We start from the raw sequence: 23,305 nt of genomic DNA, 5'->3' as shown, positions 1-23,305 counted from the left end.
ACTCCCCCAATCAAAATAGGAAAACATGTTAACATTATTAAGATATTTCTGCAGCTCTCCTTTGACTACTTCAGTGATTCTCTTCTCACGCACACGTAACACTATTCATAGCACCAATGCCCACAGAACTCCCCTTCCCCCACAACTAGCAATTTATCTAGCGGTATTGCTATGGAATGAGGCGCGCACTCCCGGTTATTTACTTATGGCTCGCCTTTTGTGACGTCTGGGAACGAGACCACTTTTAGCTGGCTTTTGTGTCGCAATACCTCTAGCAACCCAAGCAACCTTTAGAAAGTCCTTTTTGTCGTATTCCGGCGTCTCTTCTCGGCAAATCCAGTAAGCATCGAAGTAGTCCTCCATAACCATTTCGTAATTTTCTAGAATCGTGTGGGCGTGTGCGTCCTCGTTCCCTCGGCTTTTAATAACAGTCAATAACGACCAGAGCCTGGGGTCGAAATTGATCTCCTCAAATATCGGGAGAACCCCTGTGTGAGCAGGGAAGTCATCCGGATATTTTTTTAATATGCCGAATAAGCTCAGGAGTTAAAGAGTCGAATGGGTCTCGTTCCCAGACTCTTCTCTTATATATATCCCTTTCGGCCCTGAGTCGTTCACTCCTAAGTCTCCCTTCCAGGATCCCATAACGCAGAGCTTTCGAATCTTTCTCGAAAGCTGGAGTAACATCTGGTAAGCTGAAATACTTTTCAGTGACATGGTCGAAAATCACGTCAAGGATTTCAGCTGCTTGGATACGCAGCAGACAATATTTTTCAGCCCTCTGCCGAAAGATTTAGCTTAGAAGATTAGAATTCATCATTTTTTTCAAACTTACCCTGGGTGCCGCTAGAGAATTGGACTTTGCTGGTGATGGTTTGACCTGCTCATCAACCTCCCTTTTGGTGAATGTGGTATCTTCCTTGCTTTCATTAGCAAGTTTAGTGTGGCGCGCTGCTTGAGAATGGAGCTCTCTCATTCTCTCTAGTATTGGGGAAGCTGTGACAGGTCTGGTCGTCCACTCTCTCGATTGATCAAGGTATGGATCATTGCATAAGAACGACTATGGCTCGAAGTCAGAACCCTCTGGTTTACTTGAACCAAGCAAGGTTTTAAGGTGGAAGCATGATAAAAAAAAAATACCGAAAATGCCTGTAACCAGGTTCTCTGAAGCACAAGGCCTCTTAATGATCGAGGACTCAGTATATGAACCGATACGATCCGCTGAGTTCTTGATTGGCGTCGCCGGAATACAACTTTCGTTGATAGCATTTGGCCCATCCTGGGCTAGAAGTGGGCAACCAAGTCTCGATTGGTTTCAATTCGTAGAAACTTCGTGGCTCTTGTTAGAATGTAGATCATATTCGGGGCAGGGGTGTGAATATGGTTAATAAAAGATGTGGTGTGGAACTTACAGTACTATTATACCTGCCAGACAAATAGCAGGTGCCCCTAGCCGCGGTAGCTATAGATTCGAGCCTTAGTCGATGCTTTATTCACTCATAGCTTTTGGTTAGCCTACGACCTTGAAGGCGTTTCGACCGCGGTATGGTGTCTCTATTAAGTTAGGCAGTGGTGGTGATAGTGGTGGTGGTGATGTTAATGTTAACGGGGCTTGATTTGGGCTCGACAATTATATATAAATAACTCGTCGAGGCAATATTGGAGGGCTTTTAATTTTTATTTCTTTTATAAATTTAGTAAGACTCCGTTGAGTGTCTGTCCTTAGTCGATCGTTAGAACCAGAGCATGCATGGAGTCGAGAGGAAGGTAATAGAAACTCTCTCATATGTCAAAGCCCGGCGCTGAGCTACCGAGCACGTGGTGCTAAATAGCAACTTATATATATGTATTCACATATAATATTTTATATACATACTTAGTATCTATGAGGTGCATCGCGATAGCCACTGATCAGAGTTACAAGATTAATATAATAATTGGGTTGTTATTCAGAGCTGAAGGAGCTGGGATTAGCCCCATAGAACCGTAATCAATATGCCCTTAAATTATGCCAGTAGCTATGTGTGGTCCAAAGGCTTATATCATACACATAAGTATATATGTATCCTCCGCCCCGCCCCGCCACACATACATACTACTACCAGCTCCTTACACAGCCGAGGAGTCCACAGTGCAGTGTAATCTAGCGACAATTGCAAGGCAATTAGCAAGAATTGAATCCAAGGTAACACAAGCCAAAATGAGTTGTGTGTGTGTGATCCCTGCAATATTACCCAAAACGGAACCCAATATAATTAGCAACACATATGCCAATCTAAAGTTTAGATTCCCTTTGGCGATTTTGACCTTCCTTCACGAGCTCGTCTAAATAACTATAGTTCAAGGGTGGATTATAGAATAAGGAAAGATTTTACATTTCCAATCCAGAACAGGGCATCAAAATGAAGTAAATTGGGGTTCAATCAGTATGAATTTCTATAGAAGCTGTTCTAAAGAATTCAAGATGTTGTACTACAAGTCTGCCACTTAACTACACAGCTCGTGACGTTGTTTGGCACTAAGGGGCTCCTGTAATTAATTAAAATTAGCGTTAGCTCTCAATACAAATCCATCACTCCACACGTAACAGGCTTCATAAACAAGATACGCGACGGGCAAACGTATATACCAACGAGACAGAAAAGTGAAAGTGCGGGCAATATCAAGGCTAATACGGAGTGGAGCTTAGTTCGATGCTCGTATCTTCGGTTATTGACGAGAGAGGAGCCTAAATGCTAGGCGATGCAAATCCAAAAGGCTTGATTTATACTTACTACGTACCTAAGTAGTAGGTATATACAGTACTCACCAACACTCCTCTAGGCCGGGGCATGGTCTGACGGTGCCATCGTCAAGCATTGGGTGCGATATACAGAGAGGCATCGCTCGATAATAATCACCCGGCAATGGCCTCAGCTAAGAGAAAAGCCAACCTAATCGGGCCAAATCTCGAATACATTGATACCCGACATGATTCCGACTCAAAAAGGCAAAAGACGGTACATCATGACAAAAGGAAGAGAAGGAAATCCAACAAGTCGAGAGAGGAACCGGTCCAAGCGCAGTCCTTGCCTTCACAAGACACCGATACTAGCCAACAAAACACATCTCAAGAGGATCCTGTAATACACCATCCTGTTCTTTCGGCATATTTTCAGACGCTTCTTCCGCTTCGTCAATACTTGTTGTTGGCCCTTAAATCATCAAAGTCGATCGCCACAAGTTTAATATCTCGGAAGAAAAGACTCTCAAGATTCGGATCCGATGGATCATTATTACATAATGAGGTGGTACGATTGTTGGATACTGTTATTGTTGGATTATTGAAACCAACCAGTGAAGTTGACGGGTCAGATGCCTTCGTGGAGAAAGCACTAGCCGAGAAACTAAACGCTACACAAGATGAGAGGGTGGCAAGCTCTCAAAACGAGGTAAGAGCCTTCCCATAAAGACGGTAAAAAAATTAATCTGAACATTTGGGCCGTCGTTTAGCTTGTTGATTGTAGTATCGCAATTCTCCTCCAGAAGGCACGGGCAAACCGCAACTGGGCAAACTCGCCGCTTGCGTCTGGCTATCGAATAATCGATAACAATGCTCACTCGAAAACTGTCACTAAGTTTCGACAGTTTGGGGTAGATGTTATATCATTATTTCCGAACCCTCATTCTGTAGAGTTTAGAAGTCAGGCTTGGAAAATGATCACTGATATAGTTGGTCAAGAAACAATACTCAAGCTCCTATCTATGCAGGGGGACAACGAGGGCGCCGTATTATTCCCACTTAGCGATAAAGTGCGACGAGGCTATCGTCTAAGTTCTATATCTACAAAATGCTACCAACAATATCTTGGGAGTGCACTGTCAGAGATCCAACTTGAGAAGAAAGTCGAGAGGGCCAAGTCAGTAGAGGATGGGGATGTGAGCATAGAGGTAACGTTTTCAAGAAAACAGAAGAATCTAGAAACCGTACTTCGAAAACCAAGCGAGATCCGTTTCGTGAGGTCTAGGATGTTCTACGGAAAACCGGCTAACAACAAGAACTCCGAACCTAAAACGGGACTGCCTCATATCCGTAAGGTCCCTCTGTTCAATGACTCTCAATATAGAGCCTAATAATGATCGCAGATGTCCTTAATCGATTTTACAATTTCAAAAAGCGGGACAACAATGTCCACGTCCTGAAATACATATTTCCCCGAGCATTCGGTTTGCACAATGTATTCACTTCGACTGTGGATAAACAAGATACCGCACAGATATTCAAAGACTACACCCTCCGAGAGGATGAAATAGACTTGATGATCAGCAAGTCAAAAGATGATAGGAGGCTCAGAAAAATCTTGAAGAAAAAACAAGAAACAGAGCCTGGTTGTCCAGATGACAATGACGAACTTCATCATGGGCACGTCACACCACCTAGTCCTTTACCGGATATCAATAGGAAAGAAGGTAGGGCGTATGAAACGGTGGAGAACTTACCGCAAAGATTCCGTGGGAGAATCCCACATTTGGTGGGAGAACTAGTCCGTCTACAGCGGAGGTGCAAATACCATCCACTTTTGCAACATTATTGCTCTTCTTCGGTATGAATACGAATGTCAATTCCACAGTCTAAAATTATGGCTTACAGTCATTTAGGTTATCAATACTACCGCACCAGACCCGCGCCCCAGGGTTCCAGCCCCCCCACCATCAACACAGGTTTCACCACTAGCAACAATGCCCTTTAAAACGCAAGTGAGCAATCGTCGAACTTCAGGCGGGTCAAGGAGCAAGAGGACGTCACTGCAAGGAACAATCCCAATAACCCCTCTCAAAAAAACTGATCCCGGCGAAATTAGCCCGCAGGATCCCATGTTGCTTTTTACAACCAGCTCGCACAGTGTATATGCTTTCATCAGAGCTGTGATAAGCAATATAATTCCCTTGGAATTTTGGGGGACTGGAAAGTCGGTCCTCAAGAACCGCGATGTTTTCTTTGGTCACATGGAGACCTTTGTGAAATTGAGAAGATATGAAACTCTGTCACTGCACGATGTAGTGCAAGGCTTTAAGGTAGCAAGTTCCAATATACCTGATTGCTATCAATTATTGCTAATATACTAATTAGTTAACGGATTTCACCTGGCTCCACCAAAAAGAGCCCAATGCTAATGGCAAGATCAGACTTGATGCCGCAGACACCAAACACTGCACTTCTCTCTTCGCTGAATTCATCTACTACCTCTTCGACTCCCTTGTAATCCCTTTAATCCGCGCCCATTTCTATGTCACCGAGTCGACAACAGACAAAAACCGCACTTGCTACTTCCGCCATGACGTCTGGCGAAAGCTCACCACTCCGCACGTCAACAAAATGATCTCAGTTATGTTTACGGACGTCACGTCTCAAAGAGCGAGGGCGATAATGCAACGGAGAGCTGCAAAATTTAGCACTGTCAGATTATTACCTAAAGTCGCAGGTGTTCGAGTTCTGAGTAACTTAAAACGCAGACCGATGGAAGTAGATACCAAAACTGGTCTTAGGACGCTTGGAAGAAGTATCAATCAAATACTCAAACCTAACCATGCAGCCTTGACATTTGAGAAGAATAGACAACCGCAGGCTGTTGGTGCTTCGCTATTCTCAATGAATGAAGTTTTGAGAAAAATAACCGAATTTAAAGACCGGCTAGTCTCCCAAGGAGCCTTCGGTAAGCAGAAATTATACTTTGTCAAAGTCGATGTCACATCTGCTTTCGACACGATACCACAACAACGGCTACTCGAGGTAATAGAACAGTTGTACATGGAAAACACCTACAAAATCCGAAGACAGGGCCGAGTAGCCTTGGGTTCTGGTAGAGCTGGAGAAGCAAAACCAAAGATATCCTTCCCTCAGATCGGAGAACCCGGTGATAACGAAGAATTCTCCATGGAACGAAACAAAAACAACATTGAAAATTCCGGTATGGAGAAGAAGAGTTTGATATTCATAGATCGTGTCGCCTGTGTTTATCATGAACGAGATGCATTAATCAGAGAGCTCAGAGAACATGTAGTAAATAACTTCGTTCAGGTAAGCTTTCCATCATCGAGAAAAGATATTTGGATAACTGAGTTTATTTCCAATTCCCATTTAGATCGGTAAACGTTTTTACCGTCAAAGCCTCGGTATCCCCCAAGGATCCGTAATGTCTACTTTGCTTTGCAACCTCTTCTACGCCGACCTTGAAGCCCATGAACTCCCGTTCACTCAGGCCAAAACGGGCCTCTTAATGCGGCTCGTAGACGACTTCCTTTTCATAACAACAAATCGGGATCACGCTAGACGTTTCTCAGACGCAATGCACACTGGATTCCCGGAATATGGTGTTACAGTCAAGCCCGAAAAGTCATTAGTAAACTTCGAAGCCGACTTTAATGGACGGAAAATCGAAAGAGTGTTTGGGAATACGCCGGGGTTCCCCTATTGTGGTACTCTAATTAACGAAAAGACACTTGAAATCAGGAGAGACTGGGCTCGAAGAGACGGTTTGCTCGTTAGTAATCTATTGACTATAGATCATGGATCGAAACCTGGTTTGAAGATGGTGGATAAAGTTTCTAGGTATATTCATTCGAGCCACCTTTAACCACAATGAAACTGACTTCTATAGTGGCTGGAAACTCCTCTCTAGTGCCATCTATCTAAACACAACCATCAACTCCCGCCCAACGATAGTGGTAAACCTTTACTGGAGTTTCGTTGACGCCGCCATGAAGTTTTATAGATATTACCGCGGCCTCTCATTCCGCCCAAAACAAATCAGAAGGAAGAAGGCTCCCAAGCGCCCGCAACAAGGAAACGAGAAACAGATATTAAATATGATATCGGAATTCATGTCATTGGCTTATACCCTTCTCATGTCTCGGGAGAAACGCGAGTATGATGAGGAAGGTAATGTGATACCGAAAGAGGGACTGATAGGAAGGATCCAGATTAGGTGGCTTGTAGCGAAAGCGTTCTTGAGAGTGCTGGGGAGGAAACAGACCTTATTTCCTAAGGTTCTGAATTGGTTAGAGGGGTGTGTGAAGGCGAGTGCGGGTAAAGTCGATTGGGTGTTTTATAAGGCGGTGGAGGATGAAGAGATTAACGAGATATTTGATACGATGAGGTATTGATTGGCGTACTGGGGCTTTGCAAACTTGTTCTGTGACGATAAACTCTGTTACGTTGATATCTTGAAAAAAGACAGAAACGTTATAGATTTGAGTATAAAGCAAACACACCGATACCCCGATTAAATCTACATGTTGTATAATATTAAAAGTACAAGATACTACCTAAGACCTATATGCATAAAATTTTGGCAAGTTGCTGTTTACGAGCTGCATGCCTCGCCTCGACTTCGAACCTACAACTGCGCGCCGATAACCATAGCTAGCGCAGCTGTACCAAACATAAGTGATGCCATTTTTGAAAGACCATTCGACGCGGAATTTGGGGTTGGAGTACTGGTGGCAGGGCTTTCGCTTGTTGGAGAAGATTCAGTGGGAGAGCCTAGATCCTCGGAACTAGAAGAGGACGGCTCAGGTAGCGAGTCTGTACTCGTTGTACCCGCCATGGTTGTGGTCTGACCTCTAGAAACAGAAGATTGAGTCGCAATTGACGACTCCGAGGTCTCATCGGTCATAGTCGCAGCAGAGGAAGAAGAAGAAGAAGTTCCATCCATAGAGCTCGAACTCTCAGTCGTAGGAGTAGGTTCAAGGCCGCCTGTAGTGGTCGATCTCATATTCTCGAGCTTGACGATTTTAGGATCAAAACATCGAATACCTTGCAGATCAACCGCCCCCGTGGCTCGATTAATAACCTGTAGCCTCACAACGCCAATTTCGTTTCGCGGGCAACAAGCATATTCGCCGGTATCAGGGTAGACGTCAGCGGCGATTGTACCGTTGGGGCAATCCAGGTTTACAGGTATGGCGGCAGTTCCGAATTGATCAAATTGTGTATCTGTGAGACCTGGGACGTCTTCGCAAGGGTACTGCGGAACCGGCATGAGGCTTCCAAAGGCGATTCCGAGTCCCGAACAACAATAGTTGGAATACCCGCCCCAATCACCGCAGAATTCGAGTTTGGCGGATCCGCCATAGATGCCGCAATATCCTTCGCCGCATCGGTTCTGGGCGGGGTTGATTCCTAGAAGCGGTGAGGCTATCGGGCTCGTAATGAGGATGGTAGCAGTATCGAGTGTTTTCTGTGTCGCTGACATTGCTGCTATTGGTTACAGACTCTTGATAAAGAAAATTGAAACAGATCAGCGAACAATAAGATGGCAATAAGATGTCAATTGATCGAAAAAGTGGATGAGCGCTGTTGTTTCTAGAGTTGACAAGGTGGTACCGCAGTATGAACTTATAAAATGCGTGAGTCGCCACTTACTTTATATACTTCCCAGTAGTCGCCGATATCCCCCCCCCCCCCATCCTTAGATCGCTAGATAACTACCACCATTAATAATTCGACTATGCATTCTCCCTTGTGCGAAACTCATGCGCGAGCTCAGAGGCCAGGCCAATAGCAATTTTCGAGTTCGCAAAGGTTGCCGACAATGCATTTCCCATATTGTTCCGTTTGCTCGGTGGCGTTTCCTTGGCAGCATTTAAGGCAAAATGTGTATCGAAGAAAAGGCAGCATTTCGCAAAAAATCGTGTAGGCAGGTTATGGGTGATTATTCCTGCATGATGCATGGATATCATGGATCCCGGTCGTGCGTTCGCAAAGCGGGGGCGAAACGGAAAAAAAGTTGAATCTCAAAAAAAGTTGAATTTTTTCAAAAAGCTCAGAGCGAGGTATATTGTTGTGTGTTGGATGCACGTTGTATTTTTTTAAGATTATGGTGTGTGTAACCTGCCCAGTTGACGGATAAAGGCCATAGCCCGGGTGGGCACGGCTAGCTCGGAATGTCGGTACGACAAGCTGGTGGAGTTGAAGCTTACTTAGGTAACCTAATCTACTGCGATTTCTCCGCGCCGGGCTTTACAAGTTGAGGGTTCTAGCAACAGGACTGAACCCACAATATATTATGAGGCTTTCAAGATCGGATGAGATATGTTGAGAAGTACGTACTTACTAAGTATGGAAGTTTTGATGTATAAGACTTGTCTCGTATCCTGACCTGGAAATATCAGATCTGTTTTAAAAAGAGAGTTTTAGCTTTTCCATTTTACAACTGTTAGGTCTTAAAACTACTATTAACTGCTTTGCTTCAGGTTGTATGTTGAGGAAGTTTGATCGTTAACTTGCTTGTCGAATTCTCCAAGTTCAGCCGCAGATTGCCTCACCCTGGCCTGCATAATCGTCCACATACACAGTTCTCCCCATTTTGCCCCCAAACTAGGTCCGGCTGGCAATATTGATATTTAAAGTATGAAAAAAAAAAAATGAAAAAGAAAGAAAGAAAGAAAAAAGGCCCGGATGGAGAACTGAAATCGAAGATTGACATTGAAGCGTAAATCTAGAACGAGCACCAGTACCCAGGTACAAGAATACTCGAGCGGTACATGACAAGTTAACAAAGGATAAAATATAAACATATAGCGAGACTTTAGCACAATACTATCAATTCCTGTCAATACTATGAATACATATAAGACCAAACGTTAAACCAATAGCCCAAGATCCTTCTAGTGGGATAGCCATTAGGATGGCCCCAACAACCATCGACGTTAATCTCGAAATACCATTCGTCGCAGATCTAGAATTTGGCAGGATTCTAGTCACTGGGAGAAGATGATTGAGTTGGAGAACCAGAACTACCGCAACCGCCGCCGGAATCGTCACTAGAATTTACAAACCTAGTAGTTAGGGAAGACTCAGTACCACCGTCCCCAGGATCCGGCGAAGTTTGTAGTACAGTAAAAACGTCCCAGCATCTAGTAGGCGATTTTATAACCAACCCCAGATTATCCGAATCGTCGAACTCCTAGTATACCGTCCCAAACCCATGCTAGTTGTAATATTACACCAAAACCATTGATCCTCTTGCACAAGTACCACTACAGCATCTATCGTGTAGACCCGACCAAATGCCGCACAACGTATGATTTGTGGGTACTGGATAAACGCAATAGCCTTCACCGTAGGTTTCGAAGGCGAATTGTTCGAGGATATCAGGATCTGTGAACGGTTAAATCACACGAATATCAATCGGCCCTGGGGGATTTTCTTGTTGCGGATTGTTGGATTTCGAGCCTCATATTACCAGCCAAGTATATGGTGTGTGCAACAGTGCAATGCAGACACACCGGACTCCAGATTCGATTCCAGCCGCTCAAACTTCTACTAGCGAATCAAGTTCTATCGATTCTCATTCGGGGGAAATCATGATTGTCGGCATTCGGCTTCAGCCGAGAAACACACACCTCATGTGCATGAAATTAAGCTAGAAAACGGGGTAAATTTCTAATTACTTAAGTAGCTATGTTAACCATTCGCATTCTAGGACTGGGTCCAAATTTAAGCCAATGCTCGTTTCCTCGAACCTACTGACGTGCAACTTATGCTTGCAATTGATTGAAGGTTAGGATTTAAAGTATATACGCGATTTAATTAGCCCAGTTAAGGGATTAGTAATAATATATTATCATTGAAAGTCAATTACTTAATAGTTTGTATGTTTTGCTAAAGCTGGGTTCAGGCTGTTGGAACGACGATAATAAAGAAGAATAAGCCGCCCATTGGGAGAAATGTTGGTCTCCGCACGGCCTGCTGATATATAGCCTTGTGAGGGCGGAAAAAAACAGAAACAAAAACAGCGAGAAGGCTAAAGAACGAGCATTATACAAAGATGATAAATAAAAAATAAGAACCCATCCACCACGGAACTGACTTCTCAGAGTCAGACGCAAGAGGACGTTTCAAACCCATTCACCTATCCCCAAACACCGGCCTACAGGAATGGGAGGAACCTACCCAACCCAGTCCTACCTTTAGTTTTCTCTTCCTCTTTGTCACCTTTCCCTTCGTCGTCACTATCATCGCTATCATCACTATCACTGTCATCATCAGAATCCTTTCCACCTTTTTGACTTGACAAGATGTTTTGAAAGCTTTTCATTCCTTCAGAAAGCCTTGGCTTGGGTTTCTGACCTGCTCCAACTCCACCGGGGGCAGTAGGTTTGGCACTCTTACCACCATCTCTAGTCTCTGGAATATCCTGCTGACTAAGCATGGTCAATCCTTTATAGTGAGAGGTAAGACTATGCCTCTTCCTAACATCCTTCGGTGACATCATAGAAGGCAAGCGCGCCGGCATGCTAGACGGCGGCCCCGGGGACGGACTTATGTATCCCAAGGTTCTCCTATTCATTCTCGAAGGGGGCAACTTAGAGGGTCCTGCAGTAGGTTGTGATGGCTCGGGTGTCTTTGAGAATCGTGGCGTATTCCCATTTAAAAGTTTGGGTGCCGGACTACGGAAGAGAGCGTCCATAGCTTTAGCAGTCGTATCTACTTTCTTTGGGGGTGTAGTTTTCTCTGGCTCTTCTTCTGAAGATTCATCAGAGCTGCTTTCTTCCTCACTAGAGGACTCAGCGTCAGCTGGAGGGGTTGCTGTGTTGGTATCATTTTTTCCTATGGCCTCTTTCTCAGGCTGGGGTTTAGGTGATGATGATTCTGGGACTACTGAGATTGAAGAAGGCGGATTAGCACTAGTCCGGGATGTTGGCTTCTCGTTGTCTGAATCAGATTCTGTCCCCTGATCAGACTTGTCGTCGTTGTCGTCCGATTCCGATTCACTCTCAGATTCGGATTCGGGAACCTGGGTTTGACTAGTTGCTGGAGTCGGTAAGGATAGTACGGTTGTCGCCTTAGCCCTTACAAGCCCTTCTTCATCTGAATAATCCTCCTCTTCCTCTTCCTCTTCCTCTTCTTCCTCCTCCTCCTCCTCCTCCTCCTCCTCCCCATCTTCTTCTTCTCCCTCCCCCTCCCCTGCCTCCTCTGCGGGCTGATCCACCATCTCCTGGTCACCATCCCCCACTTCGTCTTCCTCGTCGCCAGACGGCGTTTCACCAGAGGCCCCAGGAGCTAATTTACTAATTGGCTCAAGGGCAAGTTTGCTTGGCGCTGTCGCATAGGAGAACCGTACGAATTCCTTCTTTTCCGGCGAGGTACTTCGTAGTTGTCGTTTCCCGGGACCTTTTATAGGTGACTCTTCTCTTGTCATAGGGGCTTTGGAGTTCTGCTTACTAGCGCCCCCTGAACCATCTTCGTCCTCGCTATCTGTGAGTGCCATAAGTTTTTTGACGTCGATAAACCTCCCCTTCGGTTTAGCATCAGGCTCAGATTCCGAGTCTGAGGCTATGGGGGTTTTACGTTCCGCAGGCTTGTTTTCGACTTTCGGGGGGGTCTTTTTGGGTGTACCTTTAGCTTCATCTTCCTCACCCTCGCTGCTTTCGTCGCTGTCTTCTTCCGACTCTGATGAAGTCGCCTCGGATGAGGAAGAAACAGGACTAGATGATCTTTCGACTGATGCTTTTTTCGATAGAGGCGGCGCATCTTCCATATCCTCATCTTCCGAAGAGACCTTTTTGGCAGGGCTGGGGCTTATAGAAGCCTTGTTTTTCAAGGTGTCCTTTGCTTTGTCCGACGTCTGAGTCGTGTTCTTTTCCGTTGTTGTCTGCCCGGCCGCCGGTTCGTCACCTGCGTCTGCGCTCTCCCCTCTCGTCGGCTTGCCCTTGACCAAGGCCTTGGAGCTTGCTAGTGTGCTTGTCAGGGCCGAGATAGGGGGGGTTGAAGAGGTCGACCTATTTCTCGCTGGCTTCCCTAAAAATGCCTCATATTTCTTCTTCCCCTCCAGAGTACTCTGATCCGATATCCCTTGCAATTCCACCGGTATAATCGGAATCGGAACCTTAAATGTTGTTCTCGGCTTCTTCACCTCTGGTGTCGGTTTTGTTGCCGTTCCAGCTACGTTAGTTGCCGCTGCCGCTACCGTAATGCTCGAAGTTGATGGTGTCGGACTCCCTTCATTCGCGAACGACACACTCTTTTTAGCTTCAAGATTTTTCTTTTCTGGACTTCGCAACGCCGAATGTAAAACACTGCTAGAACCCGCACTCTTACCATTATTGACTTCCGGGGTGGCGGATTGCGTTGATCTCGATACAGTGGCGCGTTTTGATGATCCGGGGACGGGAGTTCTTGTTTTGTTGATGAGATTCTTTTCAGTAGTGGTTGGTGTTTCTGGTTGGTTGCTTCCTTTTCTGGCTTTTGTCGGTAACGAAGGCTTTATAAATTTGTCTTGGGATGACTTCGGCCCCGTGGCTGGGTCTTCCTCCGCCCTAGACTTAGTACCTATGAGATCTGCTACATTTGGCACAGGCGTATTCGAAAGTTCCCTTTCACCGCTCCGTCTAATATCCTCAATAGGTGGTATTTCGACAACAAAGTCGTTCAAGACACGAGGAGAAAGGATTGTATTCAGTTGGGACGAAGAAACTTCAAGTGTAGGAGTGACGCTAGAGGCACCGGATCGCCTCAAGGTTACTCGTTTTGGAGCTGCACCCTGGGGTTTCTTCTGAGAAGTGCTGTTGACTTTTCGCTTCTGCTGGGCAGGTTTCTCAGTTCCTTCTTCTTCCTCTCCTGAATCCGAGTCTTCTATTTCATATATCGAGCTCTGGTTTCTTGTACTGGGCTTCTTATTCGCCATTGCTTTCGCTGGCCTTTTCAGCGTACCCTGTTTTCCAGTGACCGACGTTGATTTCCTCCCACCTGAACCCCTCAGGGTATGTGGAGCGATAACTGGAGCATCCAAGTCCTCGGTTTCGGGCGACGAGATCTCTACTGGTTGAGTATTAGACATTACCTTCTTATAGGTAGTCGCAGTGAACAGCGGAGACGAAAAGGTTTCTTCTTTTGGAGACAGTAGTTCGCCGAATATCTGGCTTGTCTCTGGAATTAGGGAGCCACCACGTCCCTGGACCCTGTTTCTAAGGCGATTTGGAGGCAACATGCCGGCATGGTCCGTCGCTCTACCGATGGGACCGGATCCTAAGGGTGCGTTTCCTAGCCCAGCGCGAGCAGCGGGTGATTCAGAAACAATCCCACCTTGGCTTATAGCTTGAGATCGAACCCGTGATGACTCCACGACACTTGATGAGACTGGTAACCCCTCTGATCCCCCCTCTAGCTGTTGTTCGTCCGGCGTTCCCTCCTCTACCTCTTCTTCCCCTTCTTCTTCTTCCTCTTCCTGCATTTCTTCATCTTCATCCTCTTCATCGTCTGTTGACCCGCTCCTGGACCTTATTCTCTGCTTCTTGCTAGGACGCAGATTAACAGGCACCCCGACTTCCTCATCCACCTCTTGCTCTCCGTCCCGTACCTCCTCCGACTCCGCCACAGGTGCCAAACTTTGTATCGATCGCTTCTTCGAGCCCGTAGGCCTCAACCCAGACTCCGGTGGGACCGACTCATCTCGTAGAACATCTTTATGGATGACTTTTACTATACTTCCATCCCGATTCGATGATTTGTCGTCGAACACGTCGCCAACGGTGTACGTGAGATCCAGATCGTTTCCTTCCGAATCCTGTAGTCGCTGGATATTCAATGGTCTAGGTAGACACAGACCCATCAACCATCCCATTGGTTAGCCATAATCATGTTTCAGATGGGAATATCGTAGGTAGGTAGAATCTAGGGTAAATGAGACAACTTACCGATTCCTCGGGTATAGCCTCGCATATTTATCGGTAATAAGTAGCGTCAGATCCTCGAGGGTGACATTGGGAGCCGCGAGATGCAGGAATTCAGCAATCGGCGCCAGGTTCCTCCCCTTAGGATTGTGCGACGACTGGCTGATGACCTTGACCTGTAAACGAAGCCCACGCATTGTTGAAGATGGATTGGGGTAAAATACCCCAGGGTCGGATGTTGGAGGAAGGGGTTGCTGGGGGAGGTGGGATGTTTTTTTTTCTGTGTATGATGGTGTGTTTGTTGTTGATGATGCTAGTTAAGGATCTATCGACGGTAATTGCAGCAGGATCATGATTCTGAAAAGGGCAGACTGGATGAATGCTAGGTCGATGACGCGACGGGGAACTCAAGCGCGATAAGGGGCAATGGTGAGAGGTCCAGGGACCAGATGATGCTGGGATCTATAATTGTAGAGAGAGTTCGATGTTGAGAGGAAAACGTGGGTCTCAAATTAAACAAAATGAAGGGAAGGGCACGCGTAAAATGGTTAGCGTGGGGACTTAAGCGAACAGCAGCCGTCCCGAAACCGATTTATCTGCAAACTACGCTGCACTGACCACGATCGATATCGATCTCATGATATCGATATGGTTAATATAAGCAACTAGTATAGCTCTTGAGCCTCAGGTTCAATATATTATGATAAGGCACGTTATGATACGAGATATTTCTCTTGGCTGATAATCTTTCTTTCCATTTCTGTCTACAGTTCAATGTAACCATATGATTCAAACGAGGGACTCTTCAAGCACCCGCCCTCCCTAACTCGATGCCATCCCATCTTCAATACCGATATCACTCATTTGATATTGAATTATCACCGAATGGTCTTCTAGAAGTGACCTATCTATCGCTTTTCATCTCGATATTTTATTTCGCTCGTGTGTTTCAAGCCTTCTTCTTATCCTTGGGCATGTATGGCTTCCCTGCCACTTCGAGGACCTCGACACCATTCAAAATCCCATAAGCCCACTTGAGTACCAACGTCATAAGGGCCATCGTCACAGCACTCCCTCCAAACAACATGGCTCTCTTTGGAGTATCCAAAATCTCAAAGATAGGATATGGATAAAATCCATTAAAACTATAGCAATAGTTCACCCACATCCAATATCCAATCGCGATAGAACTGGACAGCCCGAACGCCGGTAACGCTTTGATCGTCCACGGCGGCGACAAGAGCACCAGGTCTAGGAACATCAAGAGCGCCGGGAACAAATGGAACATCAAATCCGTCCAGAATTCAATGTGGATTTCCGGCGGAACAACCAGATGTCTGTCGATCTATGGCGTCGCTCCGCAAGCACGGCGCGAGCTCGCGCGAGAGCTCATGTTAGCCGAGTTCCTTGTTGAAAAACCAAAAGGAAAAATGTGAACCTGGGTTGCATTTGCGTCGTGCATATGTATGAAATTGTACAAATTGGCGATGGCAAAAACAACAGCTATCCAAATGCAAGAACAGGGGTAGCTCCAGAGCTATTAGCTCGGGGTAGCTCAGCTCAGCTCGAGCTTAAGGATTGCAACCGTTTTCGAGGTTTTGCGCCCCGATGGACATCGATCGCTAGTCAAAACCTCGACGACAGATGTCATGTCATGTCATGCCATGTCACATCTATCGGTCTACATATGCAGGTCTGCAGAGTCCTACACATGGATGTACATGTACGGTACACACCGTCGGATCGAATCGATTTTAGGCTCGGGCATCGGATCCATGTTTGCAATGTAACCCGTAGGATCCATAGCCGAATTCGAATTAATTCGAATCGAAAGGTCAGATAGTAGAAACCTTAAACCGACGGCAGCGATCCTTTATCCTGACTTATCCGTCTGGAATGCAGAAGGTTTCGCCGTCGCCGTGCATGGCCAAGATAAAGAAAACGCTGTCTCAATAGGATCAAAAACATCGGATGACATTTGTCTCCTCGAGGCTGAGGATGTGATATCGCATGAAGCTCGACATGCACCTCGAACGCTTGGACATGCCAGAACAGGCATAACGTCTTCCAACGGACAACGCATCGATAGCGTCGAATCCCTGGCAAAAGCTCGAGCTTAACGACTGGACCAGAGACGAAACTTCCAGTTACGAGCTGAATCACTGCATAGATGGCATCTCTCGAAGGATACTTGCGCAAAAAAGGTATCGATCGACCCAAAAATAAGAGCTTGCATAGCTGCTAGCTCTCGAACAAGCATTAAAAAAATTTAAAAAATTTAGGACTTACCGATGATATGCCCCAGTACAGCAAAGAGATCAATACCCCCATAGGCGCACCGCAAATGGAAAAAATATTTTTGTAGGCGAACAGCTTAGGCGACAGGGTGATATCAGATAGCAGACCGAGCACGAAAGTGAGAGTTGCTAGAGCCAATCCAATGATAGCTAAAGAAGACTCGGAGATGCAGAATGGTACAAACCGATGGAGTTTTCCCCCACCGATTCGATTTCCATTTCATCCCATCATGTCAGCTTTGCAGTTCCCCACTCAGGCCAACTGGAAGACATCGAGATGCATCTTCCTGAAAAATTTTCACTCTCCTCTTGTCTGAGAAGACGGTTATGCAGGAGAAAAAAACAAAAAGGCGGATACTTACTCAGGTACTGAAAGTGCCATCCCGTACTGTCGTTGATATGTGTTGGGAAATTCACGAGGTACCGAAAGCATCTATTATGGAGAACAGGGTCCACCCTCGCTCGTCAGCTTAATTGTTAATGTTCCGGTGCTCAAATGTATCGCAAGTACTCCAAGCTCTGGCTGTATCCACACAAGCTCGGGGAAGCTCTGGAGAAGAAAAAAAAAGCCAAGACCTGGGAATTTCGAGACGCATAACCGCTCATTCAAACAAAATTTTTTTTTGATGAACGAATCATGGAAAGCCAAGCTTGTAAGGCGTGTGGGTTTGAACGAAAACATTTCTGCCATGGTTCTGAGACCTATCCGATATGCATCTCTGACAGATGTCGACATGCCGCACAACATATATATACGTACCCGACAAAGTTCGCGATACCTAGAATCTGTGTCACAAGTAACACGAGGTTTCCCCCAAAAAGAAACCAAACATCAGCAGCTTCACCTCCACATGATCACTTCATTTCGCTATCACATCTTGAAGGGCGCGGGTCTCGCCAAAGTTTTGGTTCATTCCATTCTTCATTCCACAGAACTTTATGTTTGCGTGACCGGAAAAGCATCCCGGCAGCAAATCAGAAGCTGTGGATCAAGAGGGATGTGATATCAAAACTTTCTTACATAGACCTGGCTGGGGAATCGAGAGATGATATCACATCATACTAACATGTATAACTGCCGAAACCGTCCTCGACGGCGATTCCAACCTCTGAAGAGGATGCCGTTCAATCACCGGTATCATGGCACTGGTCGCCGCTTCCCCGGCACCCTTCACTTTGTCGCTCAATATTTCACCAGCGGAGGCCATATTGTATTTCTTTTGTCCGTCGGTTGGTCTTGTTTCAAGACGTCTTCAGGGTGCTATCTTCAAATTTCTCGCGTAGTAATAGCCCTAGAAATATGCTCCGGAGAGCAAGGTTCATAGAAGAAGGAGTTTATGCAACGAGAGAGATGAGGCGAAGGGTGATCCGGATCCACGAGGGTTCGGCGAAACGAAGCGGGGCGAGGATGATGTTTTCGGGTAATAACCTGAGTTTATGCGAGGAGGGTTGATGCTGATAACTAAGCCTACTGAAGCAAAGTTGAAGCGTCAATACTGATACCCAAAGCTGATAGCTCTAGCTTAAATTTAGTAAAGATGGTTTCGAGAATGACCTCAAGTTTAACAAACTATGCCCGAGATGTCGGCGATAGCTAGCTAGTTGGTTGGTGATCCTGGTAAAGATGGAGGTTGGTTCTCCGTGATTCCTTGCCCCGATGGCTGGTGGTGGTAGTATTGGTAGTAGTGGTGAAGTTGACTGGTTAGTAATTCGATCACCGCGAAGCTCGTGGCCGTCGATAAGCAAACAAAAATGCAGATAGGTACTCGGACTAGTTGATGTTCCGGCTTCCGAGCAGAATGGAATGAAAAGAAGGACACCGTTTTCGCACCGATCAGTCAGCGTATTTTACGGTCCGATAGTACAGTTAGGTACTTGTCAATAGTATCATATCAGCGGGGAAGTAGTGGTAGTAATAGTATTACACTCAGTTCAGCTCAGTTCAGCTCTGAGGGCAAATCATGAAGTTCAACGTTAAGAGTTGGCTAAGCTAAGTTAGCGGCCAGCCAGACGACACAATGCAATGGGAGTCGTCATCGACAGCACGTTGCACAGATGCCAAGACCCGGGTAAGTTACACAGTCCTGAGCTCAACACTTCTCAACACTTCTCAACTCGAGACGCTTCAGGTGTAGTCCAGTGTATAGTCCTGGGGATATATCTTGTATATCAGACGCCTGGGAAAGTTTATGTACTATATTACCGATCACTATGCCGTCGACACAGAACAAGGCTAGCTAAGCTACCCGAGCGAGCGAGGCGGACGGCTCGTTTCTTCTGTTTCTTTTTCTTCTCCTTGCGCCTCCAAAAAAAGACTTCCTTAGTAATGAATGAATAGTGGGTTCCCAAGGAAAAACAAATCCGAGGAAATCAGACGAGAAAGGAAGGTCAATATCTGTAACAGCCGTTACATATACATACAGCCCGTCCTGCGCATCATCATATCATATCTCAAATAAATTATCAACTTGAAATGCTTAAGCCGGCTTCGATAGGATGTTTTGATGTTTGAGCATACGGCGGCCGGTCATACGATCATCTTCTCTTGGTCGTTCAATTCGATATCATTGCATGTACCCGGCCTATCAGAAAGGAGAAGTTTTCCGTACCGCATGTTTTCCAAGCTATACTTGCAATCAAAAGCGTCTATGCAAGGGACGAAAATACAATTCCTTTCTCTCTGACTAGTCTACTAGTTAACCCCAAGGCTACCATTTCTATGTAGTCTAATCGATGTCTCAGATTTTGTCTTAAATCGTTCATACCCACACTTGCTTCAATATATTTACATAGTACTTACGTTCAGGGCGTGTATGTACGTGGACCAACACAGACCTCTTTTGATATCCAACAAGATGATAAGCTCAAAGTGGAGAGACTCAACTTGTACAGCTGCGTGGCGCTTCCGCCTAGAGCCTCCCAATTTCCCAACTTTTCCACACATAAAACGTCACTCGAAATAGCAGTTATCGAAGTTCAGAGACATGAATTTCAGGGCTGAAAATAGTAAAGTCCAATTAATTTTCCATTATCGATGTTTCTATATACTCTTTGTTTTTGTTTTTTCCCGCCGATTGTATCATGTTTGTGGGGTATATGATATGATACCCGCCATTGCATTCACATCCCCAGCCGGTGATCACGAGCTCAACGCCTTTTCGGCATGAAATCCAAGGCAGAGAGAAGTAATTATAATTTCAACATGCAGATTGTCGAACACCCTATTTTTTCTTGTCCAGCATCTAAGACATTTGTATCAGATCGACTCAGATTCTTAAAACCATACTAGCATAGCAAAAAAGGGCAAAAGATGAACATCCCATCCAACCGTTATGGACGTTTTTTTGTTTCCCTTTCCAAAGTAATTAACCATCGTCATCAATTGATTCTATTCGGTGTCATTATTGCATCTCCAGTGGGTCCCGCCAGCCTCTCCGTTTACACGCGGATCATTTCGGCGTACCTCATTTGCACGCTCAAACAGAGACATCAACCATGCACCGGCACATAAAAAATGGGCTTCCCGTAATGTAATATCCCATAGGACATGACAGCTTGAATTCTTCTCCCCCACCACGGTACTATGTGCATATATGTAGTATATTACCACAAACACCTCGACATCATGGGTCTGGGCGCTAATACCACGTTCCATAACGGACAGGCACACCAGACACACATACAGGCATATATGCCAATGCCAATGCAAATGATGAATGCAGATAAGGAGAGACAAAATATGTATTCTAGGTAGGCGAAGTGAATACGGAACTTAATTGGCGTTTTAATATTGCATATCTTTTTTCTGTACTGTTTAACGGCTTGGACGACGACGTTCGCCCCCATGCCATCCATGTACATGTATGTAATCCACGTTTTTGGCTTGGATCTATCGAAACTCCAAGAAGAGTTAATACACACACTCTCAATTTCTGGCACATTAATCATCGGGTTTTAACCTTTAGCATCATGTAACAATCGATCCTTTTTTTCGGTTCGTTTCATTGTAACTAGCTAGCTATTAATATCTCCGCATGAAAAATACGACTGTATCGTGCCGTAATTGCGAACTAAAGGCTTGAAAACGACCCCCGTAGACCTCCTCCTCCCATTGAAACTGGTAATAACACAACGGCGTGATAACTGGTGAACTCAGCCCATGATACGGAGTCTATTACATCCCCATGCTCCTTCCTCCTCTATTCCCGGGGTAAAAAGAGTAGGAGCGCGGGGCTACCAGATACATCCTTTCCCCGGAATATAATTGATATAGCAATATCGATACTCCACTGTAACATTGATTTGATCAATCGCGGGCGGCCCGCGGGATGCTAGCCTGTGCAATCAAAGATCCTCTTCCATGATATAATCATATCTACTTTCCGACACTTTGAGCTTTCATCTTGGGCTTAGTCACAACTATCATTCCAGGGATCCAGGTGAGAATCTTCTAACCCGGGGGTACGGCATCCTTCTATCACCATGGATGATCCCCGAATAACATAACCCCCTCTCTCAAAGGATTTTTCTGTTCCCTAAAAAAGAAAGAAACAAAGTGCCCGATTTTGTTCCTTCTCGAACTCCTTTGATGGTAGAAACCCCCCTCCCCGGGTCGACGTCCTTTACTTTCCCAGGAATGGGAGGAGGTAACCCTAGGTTATGATGGGTTTTCCTTGGATCAACCTGGCCATTCGCACCAGCTTTGGAATATAATTTAGCGATAGAACATTGGGGAAGCTTGGGAAGAAAGAAGTCCATTTCGTATACCAGGTTCAAGGGCCTCGTGCCGTCAGTGGCCTGAGCTGGCAACTGCAGGAACGGCACGGCATCTCTGCAAACTTTTTTTTTGTTCTTACTTGATTGATTTTGATATCAGTTTTTTTTGTTTTGTTTTGCGAGGTATATATGTACTTTTCATAGACATATCGAGTTAGACAGTTCTAGGCCTTCAAATTTAAGCCAGGTAAACGCAATTCTTAAAAAATAAAATATAATACAGATCGAAATAGAGGAACGGAATCATAATCAGGATACTTCATTCCCAATAACCAAACAAGGCAGGCAAGCCCCGTGCCTCGGTCAAAGAATGAAAAAAAAAAATCCCGAACCAATCTTCGGCCTGGCTCCGTGCTGTGGGAACCGAAGTTTGTACGACTCGAACATCCATATTAATTAATTATTCTCCTTAAGACTGAAAAAAAAAAAAAAAAAGGAATCAAACCAAGACATTGAATCTCGGTAACCAGCGCTTCGGCGCGCACACCAGAGTTCACGCACGTGCCTCACAAAAGAAAGTCGTTGTTTTGTACGTTCAGACGTAAGTACGTACTTGACGTGCTGTAATATGTCAGGTAACAAAAAGGGTGCCTCATTCTGAAACTGTCAATCACGGTACCATTTCGACCGTATTTCTCGGCACGCAAGGCAAGCCATGTAATATCGGCCACTTTGGAAGACAAAGAAAAAACACATTGAAAAACACTCATACGCAGCTATATGAAAAAAAAGGGCGTAGGATTCAGTATTCACTTGCTAACTTGCCTACTGCCTACCTAGTTATGGATCTCTTAAAATAAATTCCGGTGTATACGTAAAAAAAAAAAAAGCTACAGACGATGATGGGATGATAATAGGGTTCTTTGTGTTTTATGACAACGTAGAAGTGGATTTTTGGTATATACAAGAAAGCGAATCAAGCGCAAGAACCACGTGCTTTTTTGTCCATTTCGCTCGCTTCGTCGGTTTTTTCATACAACAATAAAAATAAAAAAAACGGCGAAGACTCCGCTACCCGCAAGTGAAGGAATATTTTTTTTTTCCAATTCGTAAAATTCTTCGTAGCTTCGTAACGAGCCGGCAAAAGTAGCTCCGATATGGCGAACCTGCCAGAAAAGAATATCCAAAAGCAAAAGAGAAATATACAAAAAAAAGATCCTTGAAGTGCCCCCGTGAAGCAAATTTACGTACGTGGGGGACCGAGATGAAAAAACGAACTGAGCAAAATCGACCGAACTCCAAGGAACGTTTTCATATAGTGAGACACACGAACACCAGTAGCGAACGCAGGAAGAGACAGGTGAATGAGTTAAACTCTGGGATATTGTAATTTTTTTTGCTTCCGTAGTAAAGGTATTTGGTAACAAACAAAAAAGGTATCAAGGTTCTCGAAAACTCCTACCCATAAGGAAATATAATCAAAAAATTGCCTCTTCTATGAAACAATGCTTTAAAGAATAACTAAATTCGAAGTAACCAACCCATTGCCCCCCATGATACATGCCGATAATACAAAAGCAAAAACTAAAATGCACCGAAAGAAAACTAATACTTGAAACCGTAATGCGAAAAAAAAA

The 23,305-nt window shown here is 45.1% G+C and overlaps 5 protein-coding genes across 5 annotated transcripts; 1 reads left to right on the top strand and 4 right to left on the bottom strand.

Moving 5' to 3' along the window:
• Positions 1–505: 505 nt before the first annotated feature.
• On the bottom strand, positions 506–976 carry AOL_s00054g781 (uncharacterized protein; the record flags this gene model as incomplete). The annotated part of the gene is made up of 2 exons (XM_011122097.1): positions 506–781; positions 836–976. 2 exons carry the CDS (start codon positions 974–976, stop codon positions 506–508), a joined length of 417 nt encoding a protein of 138 aa, XP_011120399.1.
• A 1,930-nt stretch (positions 977–2,906) lies between these two features.
• Positions 2,907–7,143, top strand: AOL_s00054g780 (uncharacterized protein; the record flags this gene model as incomplete). The annotated part of the gene is made up of 7 exons (XM_011122096.1): positions 2,907–3,431; positions 3,493–4,072; positions 4,126–4,583; positions 4,639–5,055; positions 5,111–6,058; positions 6,123–6,589; positions 6,639–7,143. The coding sequence occupies 7 exons, from the start codon at positions 2,907–2,909 to the stop codon at positions 7,141–7,143; spliced, it is 3,900 nt and encodes a 1,299-aa protein (XP_011120398.1).
• Positions 7,144–7,376: 233 nt separating this feature from the next.
• Positions 7,377–8,234, bottom strand: AOL_s00054g779 (uncharacterized protein; the record flags this gene model as incomplete). Its single annotated transcript, XM_011122095.1, has 1 exon — positions 7,377–8,234. The coding sequence occupies one exon, from the start codon at positions 8,232–8,234 to the stop codon at positions 7,377–7,379; it is 858 nt and encodes a 285-aa protein (XP_011120397.1).
• Positions 8,235–10,913: 2,679 nt separating this feature from the next.
• On the bottom strand, positions 10,914–14,852 carry AOL_s00054g778 (uncharacterized protein; the record flags this gene model as incomplete). Its single annotated transcript, XM_011122094.1, has 2 exons — positions 10,914–14,574; positions 14,680–14,852. The coding sequence occupies 2 exons, from the start codon at positions 14,850–14,852 to the stop codon at positions 10,914–10,916; spliced, it is 3,834 nt and encodes a 1,277-aa protein (XP_011120396.1).
• A 752-nt stretch (positions 14,853–15,604) lies between these two features.
• Positions 15,605–15,943, bottom strand: AOL_s00054g777 (uncharacterized protein; the record flags this gene model as incomplete). The annotated part of the gene is made up of 1 exon (XM_011122093.1): positions 15,605–15,943. The coding sequence occupies one exon, from the start codon at positions 15,941–15,943 to the stop codon at positions 15,605–15,607; it is 339 nt and encodes a 112-aa protein (XP_011120395.1).
• Positions 15,944–23,305: the final 7,362 nt, after the last annotated feature.

Source organism: Orbilia oligospora (genome assembly GCF_000225545.1).
Source record: "Orbilia oligospora ATCC 24927 unplaced genomic scaffold scaffold00054, whole genome shotgun sequence".
NCBI classification, from domain to species: Eukaryota; Fungi; Ascomycota; class Orbiliomycetes; order Orbiliales; family Orbiliaceae; genus Orbilia; species Orbilia oligospora.
The sequence above is the reverse complement of the archived record's forward strand: the minus strand, read 5'-3'. Positions and strand labels throughout refer to the sequence as shown.